The 26871-nt window shown below is 41.7% G+C and overlaps 1 protein-coding gene across 1 annotated transcript in view; it reads right to left on the bottom strand.

Annotated features, from left to right (window-relative positions):
- The window catches only part of BBX (bobby sox homolog (Drosophila)), a 59777-nt gene that overhangs the window by 4800 nt on the left and 28106 nt on the right, over nt 1-26871 (bottom strand). The window contains exons 8-12 of the mRNA XM_009886433.1: nt 20683-21601; nt 19660-19798; nt 16364-16512; nt 8623-8712; nt 1036-1233 (exon numbers count right to left, since the gene is read on the bottom strand). Coding sequence (XP_009884735.1) covers nt 1036-1233; nt 8623-8712; nt 16364-16512; nt 19660-19798; nt 20683-21601 — 1495 coding nt within the window. The remainder of the gene's footprint in view (nt 1-1035; nt 1234-8622; nt 8713-16363; nt 16513-19659; nt 19799-20682; nt 21602-26871) is intronic.

Genomic DNA, 26871 nt, shown 5'->3' with positions numbered 1-26871 from the left:
GCAGGGTCCTGCACCTGGGGAGGAAGAATGCTAGGCACCAGTATAGGTTAGGGGTGGACCTGCTGGGAAATAGCTCTGAGGAGAAGGCTTTGGGGGTCCTGGTAGATAGTAAATTGTCAATGAGCCAGCAGTGTGCCCTTGCTGCCAAAAAGGCCAATGGAATCCTGGGCTGCATAGGGAAGAGTGTGTCTAGTAGGTCGAGGGAGGTCATTCTCCCCCTCTACTCGGCACTGGTGAGGCCACAACTGGAATACTGTGTCCAGTTTTGGGCTCCCCAGTTCAAGAGGGACAGGGAACTGCTGGAGAGAGTCCAGCGAAGGGTAATCAAAATGATTGAGGGATTGGAGCATCTTCCTTATGAAGAAAGGCTGAGAGAGCTGGGACTCTTTTTTAGCCTGGAGAAAAGAAGGCTGAGGGGAGACCTTATTACTACTTACAAATATCTAAAGGGTGGGTTGAAGGAGGATGGAGCCACACTCTTCTCGGTGGTTCCCAGTGACAGGACGAGGGGCAATGGGTGCAAGTTGGAACGCAGGAAGTTGCGTTCCAACACACAAAAAAACTTCTTTACAGTTAGGGTGACAGAGCACTGGCACAGGCTGCCCAGGGAGGTTGTGGAGTCCCCTTCTCTGGAGATTTTCAAAACCCGCCTGGATGCAGTCCTGAGTAATGTGCTCTAGGCAATCCTGCTTTAGCAGGGGAGTTGGACTAGATGATCTCTAGAGGTCCCTTCCAACTCTGAAAATTCTGTGATTCTGTGATTAATGGTAACCGTTTTCCTCTATATCAGCTCTCAGTTCTTAAAAGAGAAATACTGAGGGAGAGAAGACAGATTTGGGCATTCAAGCAAAAGAAGTTGGCCATTATGGACCCACTGATTTCCCAGTTGATTGATACCTATGTTTTAAAGAATGACCTTTCTAAGCAGGTATGAAAACAAGCTAATTGAAAAATACTTCCCCGATAGGTTGCTTGTACTCCCCAACCTTCTCCAACCATTCAGTTTTAACACAAGTTAAACTCCAATTTCCTTACCCAGTGTCCCTCCTGCTGGTGACACTCGACCATCTGCTGTTCGGACAAGGTGTGTGATCTTAGTTTTCCTTGCTTTCCTTTTCTGGCTGCCAACTAAAGGCTCATGCATCATTGCTGGCTCTGGAGTGTTTAGGGCAGATATAGAAAATTTATTCTTCCAGGCAGACTCACTGGAATTTCTGTCTTCTGAGAGTATGGCTGTAAGATGACAAAAATAGAGTTTTACATGTAGAATAATTCAGCTACTAGCTGTGCTCATTTACCGTTTTGCATCTATCTGCATAAAGCCTTCCCTTACAGGTGTTAAGAGCATAACCCATGGCGAGACATGATCCAAATGCTGCCGATGTTTGCAGGGAAATAGTAGAATCAGCTCTTAAAGATATCCTGGAAGGTTCAAGTTTCTAGTATTTGCAAAGAAAACTGCGAGATGGGCAGTAGCACTTCAGTGGGAGCAGCGTATCAAACAGTCTGTATAAAACACTCTGCAGCAGAAGATGCCAGCAAGTAGCTTAGTGACAAAATGTATTTAAAGGAACAATAATGGTCCTCATGTAAGCTTATCTTAGCTCACAGATGGACTCACAAGCAGAATTCAGGAATTCCTGACTAACCCTCAGCCTTCCCTCTATAGTCACTCTACGTCATCTCCTCTAATCAGAGGGAAATACTGCCTTTTACAAAACAACAAACCTTAAAACACCCAAAAGGCAGCAAATACAAAAGCAGAGCTGGATCATAGTTGAAGACAAGAATGCTAAAAAAAGAAAGCAAGCACAGGATAAAATACTGTGATGGAAATAATGCCTACATTATTATTAAGTCAGAGAGTGAGAAAGGAACAGTTTGAATCTTTCTCAACAGTACCAGTGTTGGCATTTCACAGTAGCCTTCTGCCCTGAACTGAAACATGGTCACAAATTTTCACTTGACTAAAGTCACTTTAATCTTGTTCACGAAGAAACTTGCTAGGCAGCTATCACAAAATGTATTTAAGCTTCCTAAGTCTCAGATCAGTGCGTAGTCATCAATTGTTTGTAATTTCCATTGATTCAATTAGCTATACTGCTGATACCATAGGGTGTCACTAATCCATAAATTTAATCTCTGACTTCTTTCTTCCTCCTGTGATAGAAGTATTATGAGGTCTACCCCACCTGTAAACACCGTAAGCTAGGGTTAGAAAGAGACGACAGGTAGCAAAGGGAATGCCCAAGCCATTTCTTACAGATGCTTGTCTTACTTGCTTTGAAACTGGGAGAACTCATGGTACCTGTTCCTTGGGGTATTTTTCCCCAGTGCACTGCCACCCTAAATGATTACGTATTTTTTCCTAATGCCTGCACCTCATCTCCCCTGCTGCATTTTCAACTCGTTATTTTCTTTACTACCTGTCAGGTTATACCACATCTCTTTGCAACAGTCCTTTATATAATTCACAGCCGTTACTGTGTCTACAGTTAGCTTTCTCTTCCCCACAATTTCTTTCAATCATTCTTCCTGTTTTAAAGATATGTTTAAGATGCATTTGTTCACTTGCTGAGTGGTTGGACCAGCAAAAATTATATGCACAAACTCAAGCTAGCATGCAAACAACTGCTCTTTCAGAAGGGCTCAGCAATGAACAAGACCAACCTCCTACGCTGAAACTGGCTGTCTCTCGCAGGAGCATCCAACCCCACAAACTCTGCACAACAGCCAAGCAGTCTGCACAGACTTTGCCCTTTTTCTTTTTAGTGTGTATTTACCCTTTGTTTATTGTTTGTTTTCTAGATTTAATGAGCTTCCTATTCAAAGATATGGCTAAATATAACCTCTATCTTTTGCTAGCTTCTTTAACTGTTAACTGTGTGAGGATGTGGACTGGGTGAAGAGAACAGTTGTAACACATTTTATCTTGTTAGCTGTTGCCGTTTGCTCTTTTAAGTGGGAAGGGAACTTTTCGTATTTTATGGCATAGGAATACAATCAGATATAGTACATATTTGTAAAAACATTTGGAAGTGTTCCAAACCTTAATTCGTTTATGGTCTTAATTCAGCTTATCATATCTCCTCCTGTAAAACATTTTTGAACCTGTGCATGCTCTTTATTCTGAAAATAAGCCTACAGCTTCAAATAGCTTTTCTCAGTGTTTAGCTATAGCTGCTAACCTTTCCAGAGCAGAGTTACGCTGTAAAACTTATTTCTTGTAAAGAGAGCAAGAGAAATCACAAGAAAAGATCTGCCCTGTAATAGTCCAATCAAGTAGAAGCCCCAAAGACTGCAAATGTGACTTTCAAGTAACTTAACTGGGCTAATAGTGAGATGTTCAGATAAGCTTACTGCACTGACGGAGACCAAAATCTTAATTGGAATGTATAATTAAATGGGCAGCTTTCTCTCTAGATTTCTTATTTGGGAATTCATAAGCGTTGATTATGTATTAATGTAAGGGTGTGGTTGTAGTCCAACACTATTTGTTAATTCTGATTTGGGGATTTGCTCTAATTAGCTACTATGTTGACAGTGCTGTTTAATCCTAGTTTGATCGAGTTTTTAATGGCTTTAACCTTAGCAATACAACTAAGGTGTTTTTTTTCCATTTAATAAAAATATTAAGACATGATTTCACACAATAAATAATATACCATAGAAAGAATCCTGATTTGATATATTTTTAATTAGATGTGTTGTATATTACAAGCCATGTCATGTCACTAGAAATTAACATGATTGGCCAATACAGTCAAGAGTTCCCTTTTACATTAGTTTTCTTTCTCATATTGAATGTGTCAAAAAGCTCAAGAAATTAAAGATAAGAAAAAAACCTTGAATGGTAAAATAAAAAGAGTCAATAGTTATTAAATACATAAGAAGGATTATATGATGTTGGCGTGTTTGACTAAGAAATAGCAGAAGGTGGCTGACAAACTCCGGATGCAGTATATTCCCTCTCCATGTTTTGAGGTTTTTTAATCCTTGAAATGAGACTTGAGAGTCCTCTACTTTTTTTCTTCCTCAAGCTCTAAAGTAAGCTCTCTATCACTTCATCATAACATTGCTGCCCTACAGTTTTGAAGAAGGAAGGATTAAAGGTGAACAATGAGTAAGTATTTTTATGTGTGTGCATGGGTGGAGGGTGGGTGTTGAAGGGAAGAGTTTCTTTTTTCTTCTCTAGCAGTCTTAGTGGACACTGGGATAAGAAATCATTTCATTGAATTCTTTACAGATTATTATTCAAGCAGAAATAAAACCCAACCTGAAGGAAACCACACAAAGGTTTCACTCACAAGACCCTTTGCACTGAATTCCATAGGATAAAGGAGTCCATGCTTCAACAACCGCATAGCTAAGTTAGGTGCTAATAGGGGTTCTCCTGCACCTCCTTCAAGAGGAACAGCACCCCATTGCTTCAACTGACAAAGGTGTATCCATATGGATGCTCCAAACAAGGACTTGGTATTGCTGTGCAGAAAGGACAGGGCTAAACAAGTTTATTTCCCTGTATTTTTATTTAATAATTTCTTTGATCCATTTCACATTCCTTCTGTTTCTACACAGTCCTGTGTTCAAGAGCTGTCCCATGTAGAGCTCAGCTCATTTTCAGGAGAATGCGGTCCAGAAATGAAATGAGGTTCTGCAGCTACTGTGCAGTCCTGCCAACAGATATTTACATGGTTAGCTTTCCGTATGACAGTAGCACATGCACAACTACAGGGCTATTTTTGCAAGCAGAGCCGAGCACATGATATGAAGATGTGGGCCTTTTGGCATGCTTACACCACAGCGAGAAAAATGACTTTGAGAGACAAACATCTCGAGCTCTATGCCAGATGGTTTCCTGAGCTAGATTTGTTAAAAGTTAGCATGGGCAGTTTATCCTATTCTGCAGGCATGCAGAGTACATGTAGTCTTATTTCCCCCCAACTTTGTGAACAAGAAAACTGAAGTCAATGGGACTGACTCAGCAAACCACAGACGAGAACAAGCTTTTCAGATTGAACCCCAGCAAGACACAGACAGATTTAAAAGAATTTCTTCAGCAACGCCTATCTGTTGAGAGAGGGCTGTGCAAGTTTAACCCCATTAGGTGGAGAATGAATGCTCTGTGGGTCTAAGCACAGTGGCACCAAGAAGGAAAGATGGGCTGTAATGCTTCAATGGTCTTTATGAAGTTAAAAAGGGAAAGCCTAGCAAGGCAGAGCAAAGCTTCAAGTCACCAGTGCCTGGGGAACCGCTTCATCGAGGAATTGACACCGAGCACAACTCTGACCTATACCCTGGTGGAAATTCTAGCTCTTCTGACAACGGGATGCTGCTGCAATACTCCTCGCGGGGTCTGGTGGCACATGAAGCTGCAACAAGGGCTGGAGACAAACAAGCAGAGGGACACCAGCTGACAAAGCAGCAGATGGTCAAACCAGGTGTATGGAGCAGCTGCCTGAATGGGAAGCTCTGCTGCATGAGCCTGTGCTGACCCAGCAGCCCTCCTCCAGGCTGGATGGATGCCAAAGGCACAGTGGCACAGAGCTGCTGGCTCCCTCTGGGCTGCAGGGCTCCCCCAACAGGGCTTTCTCAGCAGAAAGTTAAAAAAAAAAAAAAAAAAAAGTCATTCTGCTAATTTTCTGCACTTCCTGTTCTTTCTCAAACATATGTGCTAAAGCTTTACAGACTGATGTGCGTGTGGGAGGGATGATGGAGGATCAGTAGCAGGCAGTTAGCTCTACCAGCCACAGGAGATGGGGCTCCTTCACACATCAGCTGGTGTTCAGACTGGTGTATGTCTTCATCTCCTCTTCTCCCCTTCTGGTGCAAAGGTCAGCGTTACATCTGGTTGTTACACAAACCGTGCAAGAGCCATCAGCACAGCTCACTAAATGTACCTGCAAGGAGTCAACTGCTGTGACTTACCCCTTGTTATTTAAAGTATTGCTTCCCACCACAAAGCCTTGACAGTGTGGCAGAAAATAAATATCTCAGCTGAGTGGTGTTCAACCTCCCCAAAGAAGGATGGGTCCAGCTGTGCTACTGTCAGCCCTCCTAAGGAAGTGACATATCTCTTAAACCAGCCAGCTGCATTACTGTGTGCTCTCTGCTAGGAGGAGCAGGGCTTGTGGCACGTCTGCTGGTATTTTACTGGGCTGTATCTATCTCTATAAACACCTGCAAACTTGTAATATGGTGATTTGCACTGGTGATGCTGTGTATGATGTGGTCACATGGAGTCAAAATTCACTCAGATATTCAAACCAGAGACAGACCCAGACAATATAACCCAATCACGTCCAAATTTGCCTTTACTGCACTTTTCTTCATTCAAAACACAGATGCGCACAGGCACACACAAGACAACAAAACATGAATCTAGCATGATCTCTGCTGACGGCAACCCTTGCAAGTGTCTCCTCTCCAGCTGTAAGAATATTCAAGCTCCTTTCTCCAGCAAAATTAACTCCATAAAAACCAAACCCACACATTATACACTTGTGACTCACCACAACTATAGACTAACCACCAAAACGAGTTGACATTTTCATTTGATGTTTGATTCAGTAAATCCTTGTATATTTGAACTGAGATGAAGATGCTGGGATTCCCAGGTTGAATGCTGCAGAATATGTGACAGTGGAGTCAAAGAGTTTAGGGCCCTGCTGCCTAGGAACTTACGCAAGGATGAAGTTACGTAGGCAGCACATGATGGCGAGGCTGTATGCCGCCTGCCAAGGCCATACCCATGCTGCACTTTGCTGATTAACGCTTTGCTTTCTGTGTCACTACATGGTACACTTAAGAGTAGGCAACACCCCATATTTTTTCCCCCTTTTAAATCAGAGAAAATGCAGTTCCCAACCGATATATATATCCACTGTCTCTGCTTTGATGATTTCTACGTGGGCTGTATAAGACTGGTAAGTTCCCTGTGTCTTTGCTTCAGTCTTGGGAGGAACTTAGCAAACTGGCCCTGCTCCAGCAAATGCACAAACACATCTTTAGTGTTTAGACACGATGACATTATTCACATGCTTAACTTCCAAGGACATGCCTCTGTGTTGTGCTGGAACACGGCCAGGGTACTCAACACTTGTCAGGCTTGAATCTTTGATCATAGTGCACACTTAACTTTATATCAAAACAGCCTCGTTTCTTTTAATCAAATGGAGATTTTGACATTTTGTTTAGCCACATTTTATATCTGCAGTTTTTAACATGTTTATAATTTTTATTCTATCATATATTAAACACTTTCTGGTTCTTTTCCCACAGGAGAATTAAAACACATTTTTCTTACTAATTTTTCTACATGGTCTATTAATAATTCAGCAACAAAAATCTGAATGGCACCCAATAAAAGCTAGGTTAATGCACGATGCTTTTTTCATACTGTCATGGAAGCAAGATAGTTACTTCTCATAAGCAACTCCTACAACATGTTTGTTGTACAAATACAACAAAACAGAGCAAATAATTTCAAAATATTTGCACTGTGGAATGCAGCAGAGCTGGCAGAGCCTCTGTGGGAAAATAGTGCATGTGCACCTCAAAGGACAGAAAACACAGCATCAGGGAAAGTGAGGAAATGACACGGCTAAGCCTGAGGGAAAGACATTAAGCATAAAGGTAGCTGGGGGAACTGGAGATGGGCGTAGTCATTTTATTATTTTAGAGACGGATATGGATGGGGAAAAAAAATGGAAGAAATTCATGCAGCTACCCAAGTAAGCAGAACCAGAGAGGCTCTTCCACACCACAGGGACAATGTGGGAGAGAACTTCACTGTGGAAGGGCTAAGGAACAACCTGGGCATGATTTGGATAGTGTGGGCAACATGACTACAACAGGAAAAAAAAACCCAAACAAAACAGCCCAGGGAATCAGGCTAAGCTATCATCCTGTACACTTGAAAATGCCCCTCGGAGTTGTGAGTATGTAGGTGTGCAGGACCACAGTACTGTAATAAGAAAAAGACTTTGGAGAACTTCCAGCAGGATAGCGGGCAGAGTAAGCCCAGGACCTAACTTAAAACACTGTCAAGGTTATTTTCAATCTGAGGCAAACAGAAAGCTGGTTAGAATTTCTACAGAGGAAGGGTTGGTTTAGGTTAGTATTTCTGAGATCTGGTGCAGAAACAAGCTCTTGCATCCTGACTAGCTGCAGTCTGCAGTTCTAGACAGCGGGAAACCACAGGGAGAGGAGATAGGGACATGGATAAATGCTCTGGCAAAGAGATAAACAGCATGGTCTCTGATACAGAAGGGACGGAGGTAAGAGCAACCAAAGAACAAAAAAGCTCTGAGCTGTGGAAGATAAAGAGTTCAGGGCCTACTGCAGAATTGCCCTTGCTTTGTCAGCTCTGCTGCATGGTGTCTGGAGCAGGGAAACTGTAATTAAGGGAGATGCCAATTAAAAACACAACAGCATCATACTGGAATAAGGTAATATGATCAACTGGAGCCAGGAGCTAATGGAATCAAAGCAGATGGGGAAATGAGGGACCAAAGCAATCAAAGACTAGAGAGCTGAGTAGCCTCCATCTAGAAGCATTTCTCTGCGACTGAATTGAGAGAGAAGGCAGCCCAAAACCTTAACTAAGTGATGCACCAGTACCTGTGTCCGGAACATTAAGCTTCTCCTTTCTGTGCTTACATTTGCTGACAATTTTGTAGAATAAGTTCTTTTTCTGAGACAGGAATGAACCTACAGACAACATTAATAATACATACTTTTAATTAGCAGTTTTAAAAAGAGTACAACAGTCACAGTATGTACTATACAACCTCCCCTTCCACTAATACAGGATGCCATTTCATGGGGAAGCACAAAACCTGATCTTCTACCAGAATGGACTCTGGAGGCTTTCAGCAGGCTGTACTTCAACCCATCAGCTCCCAATTCTGAAGTGCATACAGGGCATTTCGGAGAATGATGACCTCAGGAAAGCTTAGTCTTACCCCCTTAATCAAGGGGTTTTGTTTGCTTTTTTAAAGATACGCTCTCTTTTGGATGTGTCTGGAGTTCAGCTGGAATGGAGTAAACTTTCCTCATAACAGCCTGGATGGTGCTGCAGACCAGTGACCAAAACAGTGTTGGTAACACTCCAATGTTTTAGTTACTGCTGAATAGTGTTTACAGAGCATCAAGATCTCTCTTTCTCACTCTGCCACCCCAGCGAGTAGGCTGAAAGCGCGCAAGAGGTTGGGAGGGGATATAGTTGGGACAGCTGACCCACACTGACCAAGAAGTATTTCATACATTATAACATCATGCTCAGCAATAAAAGTGGGGGAGAGTTTTTTCCAAAGTAGTCATTGCTCAGGGACTGGCTGGGCATCAGTTTGTTTGGTGGTGAGTGCTGGACTTTGCATCACTTGTTTCTGCACGTCCCATCCCTTTCACTTATGAAACTGTCTTTATCTTGACCCATGAGGTTTTTTCCTTGCTTTTGCCCTTCCAATTCTCTCCCCCATTCCACTGGCAGAGAGTGAGCAAACAACAGGGTGGGGACTTACCTACCAGCCATGGCCAACCCACCACAGGATGCAAGAGTTACCTTTGCCTTTTTGGTGACCAGAAATGAGTTTATACTAAGTGTAGAAGTAGAAGCCCCCATGAGCGGAAGGTAAGGTTATGCCCAGCTCATGGTATCATTCCCACTTTGATAGCAGAGTGTTTACTAGTAGTAGTCAGAAGGCACCTTATGTGACATCAGACCACATTATGCCACTAGCAGAGGTCATCAAGAAGCTACCCTTTGGCTCACTAATGGACTAAACAGTGATACCATAGCAATATAGACATAACAGACCAAAGATATAACAGATGCCTAGTCTCTACACTGCAAAGCCATTTTTATGGGGTTACTTTTCAGAAACTGAACTTTAAAATCTTATTTCCAAAGGTACGGCAGGCAAGCAAGCCTTCAGGCGAGCTCAGAACAGACTAGCCCAAACAGAAATGAGATGCACTGCAGATGACAAGACAGTTTACAGCTTAACAAGAGGGTGTCCTTCCCATCTGCAACTGACTTGGAACAGGATTCTGCCCACCACAAATACTAGCCTCCTCCACTCCTCCTCATCCTTAAAAGGATCCAGACACACACATTGGCCACTGAGACCCAACTGCAACCATGTAGTAACACGCGATCAAGGTAAGTCTACATCATGCTTCTGCAATTTGCCATCACTGACCCTATGCAGGGAGAGGAGGAGAAAACTGTGTAGCACATGGAAGAAGGATCTAGTATCTAGTCTTATGAGGTGAAAACCATTCATAGACACTAGACTGTTTGAATAATATTGAAAATTACTGAAAGCTAAAATCCAGTCAGAAACAGACATCAAAATCCAGGATTTTGTATGTCAGCTTTGTGTCTCACTGCTGCTTGATTTTTACTACTGAAGAAATCAAAACGTTGGAAAAGATTAATAATGTCAAACAAAAAACCAAATAAAGCCCAAGCGAGACACCATCTTAGGCAACATCAGCTTAAATGTGAATAGCTTCACTAGAACTTGTATAGAAACTACCAGAAAGGTCAATAGAAGAGGCCATATTCATTCCAACTGATTCGAGTTTCGTCCTGCAAATTTTACAATAGCTTTCTGAGTATCACAGAGTTGGATAAGCGGTCTAGTGTCACTGCAATAGAAATGCAAAACAAGGAATGAAAAAGCTCAGGCAGGTTGAGGGAAAGCCTATGTGAAAAAACTGAGCCTAAGGTCAAATACTTCATCCACATCAACAGAGACAAGTCTTCCCATAACAGTTACACAAGAAGGCAGAGGTAGAGGTAGTACATAACTAGATGATTCTTATGACATTTTTATTATTCTTCTTTTTAAATCAGCAAATTAGTGATTTTCTGCAGGTGTTTCGAATAAGCAACACATTACATAGTATCACAGAAGTCTCTATTTCTGCAGCTCAAGCTGCACCCTATGGATCATTTCAATCAACATCACAGGCTGTCAGCCAGCGCCAGCAACTCTAAGCAGAATAACTGAGATGAAAAACTCACAAAAAGATAACAAGCATCGCATGAAGAAGGAAACCCATGTCTTTCATCTCTTTTCTACCATCCAAGGCACCTTTGTCATAAGGTTGTACCTGCGACATGTCGGTTACTCCAAGGCACACGGTACTTGCATCTAAAATTTTATTCCCAAACAGAAAATCCAAGGACATTGACTTCAGTGGGATCAAAAGAGAAGCTGCCTTTTCATACAGAAACTTCCAATTCCCTACCCTTTTAGCTGTTATTTCTGCGAGACAGTGCTCATTGACACTTGAATACTCTCTGGCCATGAATGCGGTGAAAGAGAAGATGGGCTAATATCGAAATAGGTCAACATGTCATACTCGGACCCAAGAATGTAACTTCTGACTCTGTGAGAAACTTCATCCACACTCCCTGCCAGAACTATTTTGAGTGACCTAGAGGATACACTCACTGTCCTCTGTGAAAAGCTAAATTACAATCACTCTCACACTTCCACATACAAATTGTCTGGTAATTACTGAATGGACCGTCTGGTGATTCTTCAAAAATGGCCACATCCCATCCTGCTTTTAGATTAAGGCCTAAGCCAATGAACTGCCAAATACAGGATCTTGGCACAGCATATTCAGGTATGAAAACCAGAGCTTTTCTTTTAACAGAAATTAACTGAACTAAACCAGTATGGAGAAGGCAAAATATAACCTGGACTGGAGAGGATGTCTGCGGGTAGGTAAGGCTGAACAAGAGGGCATTTCTAAGATCATATGCTGGTTTTGGCTGGGATAGAGTTAATATCCCTTCTCAGGCTCTCACTAGCAGGTGCCCCAGGGGCATAGTTTAGGCACACTCACCCATGCAGGAGTTTACAGGATGGCTGGCTGGGCTACACCTGTTTCATGGGGACAGCAGGCAAGTACTCCAAGACTTCGAACAAATGCCACTTGTCAACATTCAGTCCAGAGAAAATCCCTGACTGAAAAAACTAACTAACCTAAAAGGCTTGCTGTTAGGCAGTGGACTCTGGATGTGATTTCCTATAGAAAGCTGAAAAAAATCCTTTTAACGTTGGTGTACTTGCTATTGTTATACAGCCACCTGCAAGCGTAAAGTCCTTTTATCCCGCTCATCTATCGGAAATACTCTACATGACTCTTCTTTTTCCTAGCACTTCAGCAGTTGCCGCAGGATTTAACCACCTGCTAATCCCCGTCTTGTCCATTGTGCTCACTGGGGGCGGTAGGATTTCCTCCTGGGAATACTTGCAACAGCCAACAGCAGCTGCTCAGAGAAGCAGCAGGCAAGAAAATGAACCCACCATACAGAACGAACCGTAACTGCATTTCCTCCACATTTCTGGGCATACACACCCTCTGCTCACACAAAGGTTCCTACTTTAAGGGGCCCGATCAAATAGAGAACATGATTGTAAGAAAACCAGGACAAACAGATTTGTCTGTGCATTTCTGCATCTCTCAGGAAGAAGATGCTGTATTCTGAAGTCATGATCTTTGGAACATTACGGCATGCAATCTCCAGGCATCTGAACACTTTGAACTGAACCAAAAGAAAAACCTAAGCTGAGATAGAGAGGAATGCCACAAAGAAGCATCCACTTTAAGCTGATGTTTTATTTCTGGTCCTAGAGGCCACAGACAAAACAATTGTGGACAATCCCTTTCTCAAATAAAAGCACACTGTGCATGCCTCTCCTTGCCTTCCCAAAAGGAAAGCTTTACTGACGTGCTTAATGTATAAGTGAGCATTTCTTCACAGCACAAGGCAGAAATAATGACTATGCCTGTTGCTCATTTTTGCATACAAGCGGATTAGTGACTCACTGCAGACTGCTGACTTCTGTGTGGTGGGATGTTTTGGCACATATGCCATTGGAAAGAAGAAAAAAAAGAAATCAGTCACAGCTCCAGCAAATGTTGGAGTGGGCCATCTGCGCAGATTCTGTATAGCTGTATTTTTCAGCCATTTTGTGACATTATTATTGCATATGCACACTCCCAGTTCAAAACGCTTGAGGTAGAATTTGCCAAAGCATTATGGCTTGTTCGGTCCTCCTCCCAATGACGAAAGACCCCCATTAATTTCAGTGGGAGCAGAATTCGGACAATTTGGAAAGCTCTGGGGAAAAAATTGCCTCTCATTTAAGAAAGTTCAAATTTTCCCTTATACACGTGGATTTGAAACAGCTTTCATATTACAGAGCCCTTCAGGTGTTTTTTTATATGAAGAGAACTGGCTGAATTGAGGACTGGACATGACAAGCACAACGACATGAGTCAGTGTGCACTGACCCACTCATTTTCCGCTTAGGAGCAGGAAAATAACCTGACAGTCCTGGCTGCTCGTGTTAGATCAGGCCTCTTGTAGGTATAGGTTAATGACATTTGACAGAAAAATCAATCTGGCACCATTTACTCCAAAACAAAACATATTAAGGCATACAGCCCTAGTTATGGGAGAGGGAACTACCCCAAAACCAACAAACAACAACATTTCTTCATCTTTATTCACCTAACATCCTGGGGAAGTTTTAGTGTACAGCACTCCAACCTATTTTCTGAATTTTAAATGTAATTTAGTAGGCATTGTTATGCAGACTGCAAAAATTAAGCACTTATCTGAGAACTGAGAATGCCTGGGAAATTTATGATCCTGCACATGCTCACTCAGAAAAAGTAGGGAATTATTTTAAAGAGTGTTTACTAAACCTACCTCTAGAGATTATTATCTGTTGTTTGGAAACATCCAGAGGCCCCAACCACTAGTAGGTGTCATTTGTGCCAGACATGTCTTCTAATTACCTCGCAGACAGAGCAAAGCAGCAGAAACAACTCCACCCCACACGGTAATGCAGAGTACTGCAGAGCAAAGTTAAGATCTTCTACATCCCACCACAGCCACACCCATAAGACTACACTGACCCTTCACCGTTCATGCTCATCACAGTGCAAGAGTAATAGGTTACTTTAGTTTAATTCTGATGCTTTAAAAAAACCCATGAGAATTCAAAAAACCCAGAACCATTCCAAACCAAGCTCTATCATTTTGCACAATATGCCATTTTCGTATCCTGCAATACTTGCAGGAGCCTAGTACGCAGACCTGCGTGCTTAACGCCTTTGGAGGTCTGTATTCTCTAACCGTCTTTGGACTCGTCACAGTTCACAGGCAAGCCAACAGCATGGCGAAGCTGAACGGCCTGTCAGTACACCACAAATTAAATGGAGGCTTCAGCTTAATGAAGCTTTGGCTCAGCTGGAACAGCCTCCCCACTAAGCTAGAAAGCTTGCCTGTGTGCAGTTTGGCCCAGGTTGTTTCAAATCCACAACAACTGGGATCCTAATTTTAAGTATCCTAACAAAATAAAACAAATGAAAATCGACCTATTGCCATGGAATATTTACTTTTTAGCAATCTTTCCTTTCCAAGTGAAAAAAGGTCTGTCAGAAAGTTTTTCAGCTACCTCCTGAGAGCTAAACTTCACTCTCCAGGGAGCTGGAATGACTGACACAAGCTGACAGCTTGCCCACCTAACTTGAGTGAATTCAACATTCGTTGAAATTAGGAGCAGATATCACTAGCTCCATCTGGATTTAGTTCAGGGCTGCGGTTAGATGTTCACTACAGAAACAGCAGTGTCACGATCAGATATTCCTGCCCTGGGGCTGCTTGTTGCAACTCCACAGCTCAGTTGGTGGAAAAGTTCATGTGACTGTTTACCATCTGCTTCAGTGCAAAGTCAGCTGGCTTAGTTTAAAGAGCCCTTATTGTCAGCTACAGGCAAATGCTCCATGGCCTCCTCTGCAGGCCTGTGCCAAAACTGCTTATATCAGGCTTGTAACCTGCCTGCAGTTATGTTTCTGACCTTGCCTTGAGACATGGCCGAATATATTCCAAAGCTTTTTAAGGGATGCAAACAAGGATAAAAATCAAGCTCTCGCGTATGAATCTAGTCAAAAGCAGAATGCTGTTCTGGGCTACCTGACTTGAGGTAGTATTCTAGCGTGCCATTCCCAAACAATGTAGAGCCTGCAAATTTTTTAGACGTAGACACTTGAACAGGTAAATACTGTAGAGAGAAATCCAAGGAGCTGCTATTACAACTTTAACCGCCACATCACAGTACATGAGGAGATCTTATTCCCAACAGATGTTGCCTAATTAACCAGTGTGTTATCATACTGTAAAGCAATTAATTCATGCTCATTGAAGAAGTTCTATCAAATACGTACCATAAAAAAATGAAAGGCATTTGAAATCAGAACTCACGTGGTATTAGCAAAAGTCTAATTTTGCAAAAATGACTGTTCCACATCTAATTATATAAATACAAAAATCAATACCAAAATTGGCATGCACTAGAAAAGGACAGCTGCTCAATCCTGCATACTGTAATGTGATTATTTGTGAAGCATTCAAAAGGCATAGATCTAATCCAGGGTCACCTGACTAAAATAGCCATATTAGATCTGAGAACCTGTCAGTCAGTGGAACCACCACAGTAGCAGAAAAGGAAACCAGCTTCACATCAACTGTGCATAATGAGGATTCTTTTGAGCATCCTTTTATCTTGGAGGATTACTGGTACATCATTCCTTCATTTTGTGATGCTTCTGTACTGTACGTATGCATCCGTATTTCTGCCACAGCCTAAAAGTAGTTTTCCCTACCATATTCTCACTTCTCTACCACCTCTGTGTCACAGGCTTGTTTGTACATAACACAGCCAAATGTGTCATGAGTTTCTCCCTCCAAGAGCCTCAGCAATGGAGTTGGGTATGGAATTGCTTTCCTGTCCTCTAATCTTTTTTTTTTTTAAATTATGTCAGGACATTTTTTCTGCAAACTTATGTTAGGAGCTAAAATCTTGATGAAAAATATATGCAAATGTTTCATTCAGACATCTCTGGTATCTTATGTTTTAATTCATACAGCCTAAAATTACAGTGAAATGCAAACCAGCATAAAACTACAATTTGAAAAATGTCAAAACTTAACCTTTTGATCATCTGCCATTTTTTCCCCATTTTCTCCTGGGAAAACCTGTCAAATTCACTTAGCTCACAAATATTCATGGATTTGATAAATTTGCTTGCTGTGAGGAATATGTTTAATGTACAAACTCTAACCAGTTCTACTCAGCATGAAAATCGGGAGTCAAGAGTATAGCCTGAAAACTAAACCAGGTGAGAACCAACCAACTTCAGTGCTAGAAAAATGTTTTCTTTGACTTCACACTTTTCACATATAACAGTAAAGTAAGAAAGTACAAATTCCTGAGCTTGTCATAGCATTGTGTTCCTTAAGAATGTACTGCACATGGTAATTTACCTTTGTTGGATTTTGGTTGTTCAGATGAGCCACTTCCAACCTTTCTCTTTTTCCTTGGAACAGCAGAATTTTTCCTGTCAAAGGTAATAGGACTGTATTGAGGAAGGCTGTTGAATTTCTTTTCAAATTCTTCTTCCAACTTTGCTAAGCTAAAGGGGAAACAAAACCAATCAAATTAACTCCATTTCTGGAGAAAAAAATACATTGTTTAGGAACACGTGCGTGTATATATGTATGTATCTACAGAGAGAGAGGGGGAAAGAGGTAAGTGCACGCACACTGTAAACATCAAACTAGTGTGTATTAATCCAACTTTGCGATGAGAATGTACACTCCAGCTTCTGCATTTGTACCTCTGTACAAACTGATCACACTAGTTGCATATATTAAAATCAGAAAAAACCCCAATGTCATTTAGTTCTGCTGCACAGATTCATACAGGAGATTTGTCTGTTCTGTGAGAGGAATGAAATAAAGACAATAAAACCAATAAATAAGCAAACCAATAAAATAACTTTACATAGAATTCCTTACACCAGAATGAAAACAACAATTCAAACCAGAAGAAAAAATGTCAAACTATTCAATCTTCTGTGGATATTCTAAAAGATGATGCTTTGGGGTGGGAATTAGCTTTGTATTTGTTCTGAGGGATTATATTTCCTCCCCTCATATTTTATTTGTTGCAAGATGAAAAATGCAACTAGCTCACGCTTTCATGAAACTCAGCATCCCTCATACATCAGCCCAACCTGAATGACTGCAATTAGCTTTAACTACAGCTCAAGAAATCCACAGACATGGTATTGTTCCTAACAGCCAGATGAAAATAAACCACTCAAATGGGATGGGTATGGCATGGCATTTCTGGCTGCAATGACTGCACTGTCTTGTATAAGCACTCCGCTCCAACAAATTTTTGCAGCCAGGCAGGAGCGTAAGAAGGAGCTGTATTTTAATCAAAGGTAATGTGCGCAGCTGGGCAGGTTATAAATAGCACCATCAATGACGGGGGAACAATGACGTTTTCTACTCGTCTTTAATTCTGTTTGCTACAGAAAACCTGAACTTAACAAAAACTGGCATGGCTGTTGGAGGGATGGCCCTTACACACTATACACTTGGAATTATCACAAGAAACATGATGTTTCTCTCTGCTCTCTGAAGCAGCACTTCAAATTGTATTCTGAAAGCTTTGGTACACAGAATGATAGTTCCTTTTATCTCTGTAATCATTAATTCTTTCAGTAAGCAATCTTCTATCTTAAAATCCAGACGTGGCTCTCGGCAGACTGTGTGCGTGGTGGGGCTTGTTTGTTGTTTGTTTTGGGGTTCTTTTATGTGTGTGCATGTTTTGTTTTGTTTTTAAATCACAAAGATACCTGACAGTGGTGGTGCTCGGCACTGCTACCATTCTCTTCAATACGCATGTTCCCTGACAACCACAAAGCAAGGTGATTTTCTGCTCTGACAGCTGTCATGCAATTCCGTCCTCTGCCCCAGCTCCTCTCCCACTGTGGCATATGAGGGGCTGCAGCTCTAACTGGGAAGGCCCTACCCTGAAAGCAGACGAGCTGCCATCCTGACTAGCAATTCATGGCTTGTGCAACATGGAGGCAACGGAGAATGCTGCCATCACTGTATCTGCGATTAATTATTTAAAAAAAAATTAAAAATCATTCACATTGTTGTAAGTTCTCAGAGCCTCTCACAAGCCTGGTTAGACACACGTAGCTGAGGTGAGGTCTTCATGCCGTGCACAGCCTAGTCCTGCCGGGAGACGCACGCAGGCAGAGCACTGCTGGCAAAGGAGTGGGCTGCACGTGGACAAAGCACACCTGAGAGGGACCATCGGGGAACTGCGGGCAACCACTGACTGAGAAGAAGAGGTGAGGACCCTCCTCCCTACACACACACAAAATGAGGCTGAAAGGTGATGCTGAAGGGAGCAGAAAGAGTTAGGAGGAGCAAGTGGAGGTAAAACCAGCTCTTCAAGTAGCTAGAAGATCAGGTAGTGCAATGAATAGGGAAAATGGATACCTTCTCCAGCACTTATGCTCCACAAATTACCGATTCTGCCTTTACAGAGTTCACTGAGAATAAGATTCATTAATGACATGACTGAATCAAGAAGCAGTATTGGCAAATACATATTTTCCCCATCTGGCCAGCTAATGATGGTAGAACAGGATTTGTCAAATGAATTACTTAAGTACACAATTTTCCTAGCTACTTTGAATAAATAATTTGTAACTACTTTTTTTTTTTTTTTTTTGGCTAGGACATGCATTCAGTTTTCAATCTTTCAATTTAAATTTAAAAAATATTTACAAAACTTGTATGTAATGCACTAAAAATACAAGAAGTTTCCATTACTTTATCTTGACTATTCCAAGCAATCAAGACTTGGAGATCTTCATCAATTTAACATCTTTACAGTAAAGTGAGCTGCAGCTAAATTTCACAGAGACTAGGTTATAAAAAAGGCTACCACAAACCTGTAAAAAAGAAGCATATTACAATTTTAAGCATGAAATGTGGAAAATCTACTTCTTTTAATTCATTTTCACCCTCTGAATTCAGATAACTGGAATTCTTCCAAGAATTTGCAAGTAAGTATGAATGGCTAAGCAGATTTAGCAGTTAAATAAATCTGTAATACTCTAACAAAAACTGTTATGCATATACTAGAAAAGTAATTCTGTGTGGCGTTTCTAAATTTTAAAGTATTTGTAATCATTAATTATTCTGATATATTTAATTTCTTCATGGTGTACATGACCAGTTTAAATATCTTGTCTCTAGAATAGAAAAAAATGATGTATTTATCATAATTATTTGCCACTAGTAGAACATTGTTTACTCTTCCTCTGTAAGCAAGCTCTCCAAGTGGGCAAAGAGATCTATTCTTTCTAGTCTAAATCTGTTTATGATTGGACACCTACACAGCACTTTCAATACCGCTTGCTAAGTGCTCTGAAAACATAAGTAACCCTCTTTACCACCTCTTGAGCAGGTAAATATCACATGTTTTTTTTAGAAGTGAGCAAATAATGTTATTCAAATCTGTTTACAGTAGTGTAAACCAGGAAAGATCTCAAAGGAATTACTTTGGTATATAAACAAGTATCTAGAGCATGACTTAGACCAGTGGGGTTTGTAATTTTCAGAAATTCTGTCTACGTGTGATTATTTGGGTGTTGGACACAGTTCACTAGCTGCAATGAGGAGGACTCACTCTTAAGTTACCAGGCTGACCTAACTAAAACTCGGAACAACGTTAAGCTGCAACTTACCCGAAAACAAACTCTTCTTTTGGCTTAGGCTTTTTCAGTTTTTTGTTCCCACTTGTGCCACATTGGGAAAAAGCCCAGTTTTCTTCATTCCAGCATCCTTCATGATCTGAGGAGTTGCCTTTTCCTGAGCTTCTTTTTCCTGGTATGAAGGCAGAAAATTTTTTCTCATCTTTAGAAAAACATGCCAAAACAAAGGGGGCTCAGAAGGAACTTGTGTACCCATTCAGTACTGCAACTTACGATGCTTGACCTTCTTGAAGGGGTTACAAAACATTTATTTATTTATTTTAAAGTAGATAGTGAGATAATGATGATATTGGCAACTATTTCCTTCCCCCCTGTTTTTATACTACTTCTAAACTCAGCATCTCTCACGGTATATAGAAAGAAAAAAAAGATTAATAGATTTACATTATTAAACTTCCCTAAATTACAAACTTTTTTTTTTCTGACTGTTCTAATTACACATATAAATCTACTAATTGGAAAAATACATTTCAAGACATGTCACTGAAGGCTTCCAGAAATTATCTTAAATTTATCCTTCCACAAGGTAAAGGGTTCTTGCTCATGACCTACAGCAAAACTAACAACCAAAGCAAAAGCACAACACACTTGCCTCTTGTACGACTGAGAACTATGCTCACAACCACAATAGTTTTTTGTATAGAAACAAGCTTATTGTTCAGGGTTACAAACAACACAAGTCCTGCATAGATTTATCACCAAGCAGACAAATTACCCAACAAAGCCAATTGTCAAAAAGCTAAATCTGAGATCATGAAAGACAAAAAGGGAGAGGCTAGTGAGGTGAGTACTAACAGACAGCAGGATTCCAGAAGACCTGCCCTGGACCATGGAGTCCGTCCCCTCCACCTGCCTCTAGAATCTCAGGTGACTAGACACAGCATTCCAATCACACACTGCTCAAACTCCAGCTTAAACATGGATTTTTGCTTTTTGTCCCACTTCAGCCGGGCTTTTGTGGTTCATGCTGTAAATGAAACACTCAAAGCCACCCACCTCTGTCCACATTAGCGCGCAGAGACGTGAGCATGCCCTCTGACACCAGAGTTTTATAAAGAGCACCTTTGCAAGATCTCTCCGATTTCCTGGAGCCACAGGTTTCTATCTTTTTAACACAGTCACTGTCCTCAGTTTTGACCTGTCCTGGTAAGCTTTGGGGTACCACCTCCTCTGTTGGGGTCAGTGGTTCCACTTTAATGTTATCAGAAGCCTCACATGGTACTTCCTTGCTGGCTGCAATACTAAGGAAATCGGGAGGCTTCGATTCTTTGGTGGTCTCCGGGGGTTTCTCCTTTGATGTTTTCTTCTCTTTCGATTTCACTTTTTTCTTTGGTGATTTTGTATCCAACATACTTCCCTTCACATTAGAGACAGGGCGGGGTTTTTTGTGGGGAGTTTCTCCGAGTCTCTCAGCACCCCAGTCCCCCTTTGCAACGGCTTCAATTGTATACATTACACTTTCAATGTCCGACTCAGAGGACTGCCTCTTTTTACAAGGTTTCTTGGGAGTGGATTTTTCGTTTGTGTGCCGGTCCAACTTACTCTTTTTCTTCTTCTTCTTTATCTTTTCTGGCTTTAGCCCGAGGATGTTCATGTCAGCCATTGAAAGCTCTGGAGAACAGCACATGTGATCCTTTGTGTTATCATGTCTCTCAAAAGGACTGCTCTCTATTGCAAGACTAGTAAAATCTCTGCATTTTGCAGTTTCTGATTCCTCAGCTTTTGTCTCATCCCGGTTTTGCATTTTCTCTATCTCCGATTGTTCTACTTTTACTTTACAGGAGTCTTTTATTGTTGTTTTCTCCAGTTCTTCAAGTTCCATTTCCTCTGGAACTTCCCTTCCCACATCTTTGGGTGCTTCCACTTTTGTTTTCCCAGGTTCTTTCACTTTTACTCCTTCTGAAGCAAGGCACATCTAAAACAAGTTTAAAAAAAGTCCCGTGAAACAAACATCAACTATTAACGTTACTTACCTATACTAACAGGAGCATTACACAGGGAATCTCTCTGGCATCTTAGTTCAGGAAGGCAAACTATGCTAAAGGACAGTGCTGAAAAACATGCTGAAGCCCTACTGAAACTGATGTGACGTGATGATGGCTAAGTACTAGGTTAAGGCTGGCAAGTTCTACCGCTCTAATAGATGAAGACTCCAACTGATCTCAGTGCTGTTTCCATGATCCTTTAAGTGCCTTTTATTTAACCTGGAAACCCACTGCTAGACTGATTTTTAGAATACCCTAAATGCAACAAACAACACAGTATCTCTGACTATTGCCACTGACAAGTTACTTGACATCTCACATCCATACCCCCTTCAACTCCCAAATGGCCCTATATGCAATTCTTGCCTCCATTTTCCAAATGGCCCTGAAGGAGGGGGGAAAAAAAAAAGTTCATTGAATCTCAGCAACTGAGATTACTTTCTTTTACTTGAATGAGCAAATAATTTGGAAGGTAGTAAAAAAGCCTTCCGAATCTTTCTTCTCATGTCACAGACTTGTTTTGCAAAGAACTGCAATACAGCAGTGGTTACCATGGTTATCTCCTCCTGGAGATAACATTAATGGAAACTAAAACCCTCATACTGTCTGAGGAACAGCGATATTCAAAAAACAGAGCTGTAAAAAGGTCCTCAGTCTGCCACGTTCCCTCAGCACTGACTTGGGAGATCTTCTTGGTTTTGGATCACCTGTAAGCTACATTGACACTGCTACAGAGGGCAGTCCTTCACAGCACCAAGCAGTTGCCCTTGGGAAGACTGTTTTCTTCTTCTTGCTTTCCCGTTCAAAGCCTCCAAGCTGAATTCCCAGTTGTATTTTGGTTTTAAAACAATTGTCAACCAGACAGCCACTGGGAGCAAAACCAGATGGAAGAGGCTTGCTTTGAACCAGACATCAGGAGCTTCCCTATCCCACAGCTCAGCCCATGTGGTCAGGGCAGATGTACCCTACAGATCACTGGGTTCTCTTTAGGTCAATTTTAGATTTCTCAAATTGGCAGGGCATTTTTTCCTTGCAATTTAAAAATATCTCTTACACCAATATATGCATGAGCATAACACCAATGATAGAACACTTTGTTTCTGAAATTCTTGTTGCGCAGGCCAGAAACCACTGATCTGGCTCAGGTCAAGCTAGGCTGAGCACTGGAAACACCTGAGCTTGGAAAGCCCAGTGTCTATCAGGAAGCAGGTTAAATTATGCAGAAGAGAGTTCCACAACTATGCCGAGGTGGGATCTCGGTACCAAGGTATTTTTGTGACTTGTTTACTGCACTGCAATGTAAATACAGCCCATGATTTTCAAACACTAAAGATCAATCTTTAAAGCGCAACTCAGTTGCACGGAATGCAACAGTAATTGTACTTTGTCAAACACCCCCCCCGGGCCCTTGCTGATGTTTGGGTTTTTTTCCTTTATACCTTTGCTGCTTCTGCAGTAGCCAATAGTACAGACAGCTATGGATGTGGCTACAAAAAAGTGACTTCTGTTTTGTGAGCTCTAAACAAACTTGTAATTCACAGTCTTTAAGATAGGGAAAGCTTGGGGAAAAAAAAAAAAAAAAGCTTAGAAACAGAAGAAATACAACATTTCAATACGAGGCCAATGGCTTTAACTGTTCCCAGAAGGAGGATCTGCCGAGGGTATCATAGCAGAGTTTCTACAGAAGTTATTGACCGGTTTATTCCCCACTTCAAAAAACAGTAGGCACGAAAAGCAAAAATAAATGAAAACAACTAATGACCTTTAATGGGTATTTGTAATGGCAATGCCCTAATCTGAGTAACAGACTAATCTAGCCCTCTCTCCCAGCTCCTTGCACCCCACCCCGGCCAAACCAGTCAAACCCCCAAACCCTAAAACAAGGAACTGAAACAATTTCAGTGGTGATTGGAAAGTCCCTTTGTCATCAGGGAATGGTACTTCTTCTCAGCTGCAGCACAGACTCTTGGAAACTTCCAAGTTGCTGGCTAGTCTGGGGAAATCTTGACTTGTGGCACCCAAGCCATGATAATTTATGCTTCTATAAGCAACGGTGTAATTAGAACTGTAGCACTGTTCTGCCTTCCAGACTTTGGCAATCAACATCATTAACTTCTCCACCCCACTGCACCTGTGGTAATTAGTCACCAGTATTTTAATATTACCTCTGCCAGTTGAAACAATGCTGATGTTCCACACTGTTTTGTTAAATCAGAAGGACCTGAATGGGATGTACTTGAAGAAATCTAAAGAAAAAACAGTGGGGGAGAAAAATAAAGACATTATTTTAACAGCCAAATTCTTTTATGTTTACCACACAGCTTTTGAATGGATCATTTCCTCCCTCTTCTAAAAATTCATTCATAAGATTATATACTGAAAAAGAAGTGCAGACCTGCGCATGCTGTCAAATAAACCCCTGCTCCACCATTGCTCTGGTGGATAACAACTGGACATTAAAAGCTACTTCCAGATTTGGGTATCTTCTTGTCAGGACTCCCTTTGAAGAGTAGGAAGAACCGAAGCACATACTCTCTCACACACAAACAGACTCCAGTGGCTAAGCACCAATCTACACCAGCATGCAACCCAGCTGGTGGTATTTTTGAAGGCTTAGTTGGACATTTGATTGCAAAATCATTTCATTTGCATAGCTTAAGAACGTTACTTCTGTCAGGCTATGGCACTGCCTGTTGGTGTGGAGCCCTCAAGCCTTTGGTAACCTTTAGTCAGGCTATGGCACTGCCTGTTGGTGTCCTACAGGACTCATATAAAAGAGATGCTACAAAACCACAGTGAAGTAGGAGCCCTCAAACCTTTGGTAACCTTTCCTACTCCTCAAGAATACAGGAAGCTGTCTGGCAAGCAGGTAGCTGTTTATTCTCCAGAATCTTTTTCCTGTACCAGGCTGTGATCCTCTTCAATACTTCAGAGTGTTTTCTATCAGTTTTGAGCTAGGTGCAAATAAATTATCTTTTTCTAAACAAATTAAAAGTATCGGTCTCAGGATTGGCCATTAGTATGAAGAGGAAAATGTTCTATTTTTAAGGACTTTTTCTATAATCTCTCATCAGGCTTGCAGGTTTCTTATACTTGCTTCCTTAGAAAGAGGTGGAGGTCTAGGGACTGGGGAACTAAAGTGTTTATAACCTTTTAGCTCCTCCTATCCCCCCAAACTCAGATTTCATTGCTCTCAACCAACACGGGCCTACAAAGTTGATTTTGCAGAAATCAAGCCATCATTGCCCTATAGGAAATAACCAAAAAAGGTTAACAATGCTGTATCTCTACATCTCCTGGAAGCTGCAGCTTTTCACAGCATCTCCCAAGCTCTGACCATTACAGCTCATGTCTCCAAACGTTGCTTACAGCCAAGCGTTGTTAGTGCTGTTAGCCCTCTGCAGCAGAAGTGGCCTCCCTGCCTTGTGGAGGTGATACCCCCCACGACCACTGCCTCCCTTCACCCTCATGCCTCCGCAGGGACGGCTGAAGACAAAGCATGCTTTTAGGCACAGCAAAAGACACAGCAGAGCAGTTCAGGAACAGCCTCCCAGGCTTCAGACTGCAGAGCGGCTGCTCCAGTCATTTTTAGAAACTTCTAAATTCTCAGAATTTTTTAGAAAATAATTTAACCCACTTCTGCATTTTGTTTTATGACCATCTGTGAAATACTGTGAAGTATCAAAAAGGAAAGCAGGCGGGGGGGCGGGGGGAAGAAGACAAATTTGGTTTATCAACACAGCAGAGAGATGAAGAAGGAGCAGAGCAGTGTGGTGTGCAGAAGCAGACAGGCTCCCGCACGCCAGACCCCCGCCGTGCCAGTAGCATGGAGACAGCAGTTCAGTCCCCTCCAGTGCACAGCATCTGCGGTTTGAAGTTACAGCGGCATGGCACAGATGTCTGCCAAATGAACTTGCAAACCTAAGACATCCTCGAGGTGATAATGAACAGTTTATCCGGGATGCTTCAAACCAGGTCCTGAACTGCTATCTGAAACTTAAGCTGAAACTTTCACAATTTATTTATCCAATTACAATACAACATTACAGAGGTCTCCAAAACTGGAAAAAAAAAAATATTAATAGCGCCAATGTCCCAGAAGAGCCAGAGACAAGGAGGATACGCTTAGCACATCTGCCGCGCTTTTCTCAGTTTAAATCAGAGCCTTTAACATTCATTTTGTATATTAAATTAGGCTTGTAAGAATCCATTTGAGCAATCACTGGGAGAGGTATCATGGAAACCTGTCCAACATGCAAATGTCATGCTGCCAGACTTAGCTTCACTTTTTTCCGCCAACTGCAGAACAAACTCTGCACTCCCGTGGACAAGCACCTGTCCTTCACCCAACTTAGGGCTTCACAAGCTTCACAGTCACATCACAACTTTTAACGCTGACTTCCAAATGTCAGGCTGCGCTCAGTAACAGCCTTACTCCAGAAGAGCACTACTCAAAGCCTGCTGCTGTCCTGTAAGAGGACACCTCAAAAACTTCTGGTGTTCCTGAATAAATATTACCAGCCTTTCTGCTGTCCCAGAGCTGCAGTAATCAAATGCCCTTATGGATCACTGATCACAGCTAGGTGTAATCGCCCTTGCACAGGTACTGCTGACAACATAGCAAACACCCACAATCTCTGCTACTGCCAGGGACTGGCTGTAGGCTAAAGCAGGTTTTCTTCCACTCATGTAAGTTCCTATAAAGTCAGATAGTAGCATTACCATCTATGGAACAAGACATGACATGCTTCTATTTCAGTGCTTCCAATCTCTGTCTTTTTTTCCCTGACAAGGGTTAACCTCACCAGCAAGAATATATGTCTGGATGCCACTAGATGGGATCTAGAGAACCATTTTCCTCATTGACACAGGACTTAATTTTGGGAAAAAACCCCAACCAAACAACAACAACAACCCTCCCCCACCCAAAAAACCCACGTGCAATTAAGGTGCTAGCATCCTCCCTTATTTACCTGGAATACAGCACGTATCTTTATCTTTCAATCATCAAGAAGAATATTTGCACACCAAGCCTCAAAGGTTTTTGAGTGATTCATCCATATCAAAGAGGAGACGTCTACAAGGTTATATTTAAGACTCACAGAGAATTTCCAGGACTGTTGGGAAACCTGAACTAGTGTTCTTGATTACTGCCAACAGAGGCCAATTTCAGAGCTTAATACACTGCTTCAACTTCCAA

This window comes from Charadrius vociferus, unplaced genomic scaffold (genome assembly GCF_000708025.1).
Source record: "Charadrius vociferus isolate BGI_N301 unplaced genomic scaffold, ASM70802v2 scaffold496, whole genome shotgun sequence".
Taxonomy (NCBI): domain Eukaryota; kingdom Metazoa; phylum Chordata; class Aves; order Charadriiformes; family Charadriidae; genus Charadrius; species Charadrius vociferus.
Note: the sequence above shows the minus strand (reverse complement) of the source record. Positions and strands in the feature narration are given on the sequence as shown.